Below are 1530 nucleotides of genomic sequence, written 5' to 3'. Positions count from 1 at the left end.
CTTGGCTCTCCACGAATTCCACCCTGTCGGACGTCCGTGTGGGAGAGGGTGCGTTGGTGCGTGATCGATCCTCAGCCTCTACATGAGCAAGCCATTGAGCATATTGCTCATGGGCCTGCGCTAGATCGACAGCAGCAGCTTCTTTTGGCCCGCTATGCTGCTCGGAGCTGCCCGCCTCAAGGCTCTTTTTGCTGTCCACGATGTACTGGCCAAAAGAGGCACTGAACTCGCGATAGTGGCCTTTGAGAACAAAGCTTCGCCCCGTCCAGCCAAACTCGGACAGCTTATGCGGCAGAGACGTTGCAGAGGGGCACTCCCATGCACTCTCCAGCCCACGGGAGTAAAACACCATGCATCTCGCTTCCCTCCACCTGGCAAAGGTATCGTGACCTTGCTCCTCGGAGATGGTACGGCCAATCATATCAGGAGAAGCGTCTTTGATGAAGTTTTGAGGAACACGAAGGTTTATAGCGTCGCGAATGTGCGATCGTTGATACTCCGATGGCGGCCGAACGTCAAAGATGAGGGTTTGTCCGGGCAAAGATATCTCGAGAAGTCTGCTGAGATCGGCCGGCAAGATTAACAGCGGGCTGCCGCCCTCATTGAACGGCGGCGTGTCCCCGACTTTCATGCTGGCCAGTCGGTTCGTAACCAAATCCCGTTCTCGCCGGTGGTGGAACCACAGACCCAGATGGAAAGGTTCTATCCCAAGATTGGAAGCGAGGAAAGCACTCTCGCCGTCGTTTGGAAATGGCCGGTTCTGGTAGTATTCCTCCAGACGCTTCTCGACATGGGGCGCGAAGCTCTGGGGTTGAGGCACATCGGTACCGCCAAACGTGGTGCGTCTTTGCGATTGCTGTTGGTTAAGAATCATTTGTCTGGATATCACAGGAGTAGTACCGGTACTGAGTGAAGATGGATTCGGGTGCGTGGCAGGAAAAGAGGAGCTCATAGACCTCGGAAGAGGTGCCAGTTGTCGGCTTGACGGAGACGACGAGGGAGCTGGCCCTGCTTGTGGCGTTCCAGGCTGGCTCAGGGGAGCCGCATTCCGGGCCGACCTGGCGTCCCGCGCAGAGGCGAAGCTGAAGGAGCTCCTAAACTGGCCGCCAAGGCGACTGAACTCAGTAGGCGCGACGGTCGTCCCGGTCATGACGGAGGTGGTGTCAGGGTCTATCGGCTCCGACTGGAAGTCAGGTGCTGGTACGGATGTAGCAATTGGCGTTGGCTGGGGCTTCTGAGCTGCCATGTTATTGGAGCGGATGAAGGCGATGAAGGAGGTCGCTGGATCCTCCGGCAGCAGATCCCAAATCATGACGGGCATTGAGACCAAGACCAGGGTGGAGTGGCTTTTGAAGACGCCCTGGATCTTGACGTACCGGGCCATAGCGGGAAAGGCATTGAGCCACTGCTCCCAAGCGTTGATATCCAGTCTCTGGTCGTCTTCCAAAGCCAACGATATCATCACATGAGGGGTGTCCTCGTTGGGCTCACTCGGAACAGAAGCTCGCGCCAAAGCATCTGCAGGACTGG

The 1530-nt window shown here is 57.1% G+C and overlaps 1 protein-coding gene across 1 annotated transcript; it reads right to left on the bottom strand.

Annotated features, from left to right (window-relative positions):
- Nucleotides 1-1530, bottom strand: BBK36DRAFT_1089962 (hypothetical protein; the record flags this gene model as incomplete). Its single annotated transcript, XM_024889012.1, has 1 exon — nt 1-1530. A coding segment is annotated over one exon (1530 nt), but the record flags the coding sequence as incomplete, so codon positions are not given.

The sequence above is a fragment of the Trichoderma citrinoviride genome, assembly GCF_003025115.1.
Source record: "Trichoderma citrinoviride strain TUCIM 6016 unplaced genomic scaffold BBK36scaffold_298, whole genome shotgun sequence".
NCBI lineage: Eukaryota > Fungi > Ascomycota > Sordariomycetes > Hypocreales > Hypocreaceae > Trichoderma > Trichoderma citrinoviride.
This window is presented reverse-complemented; position numbering and strand designations above follow the sequence as displayed.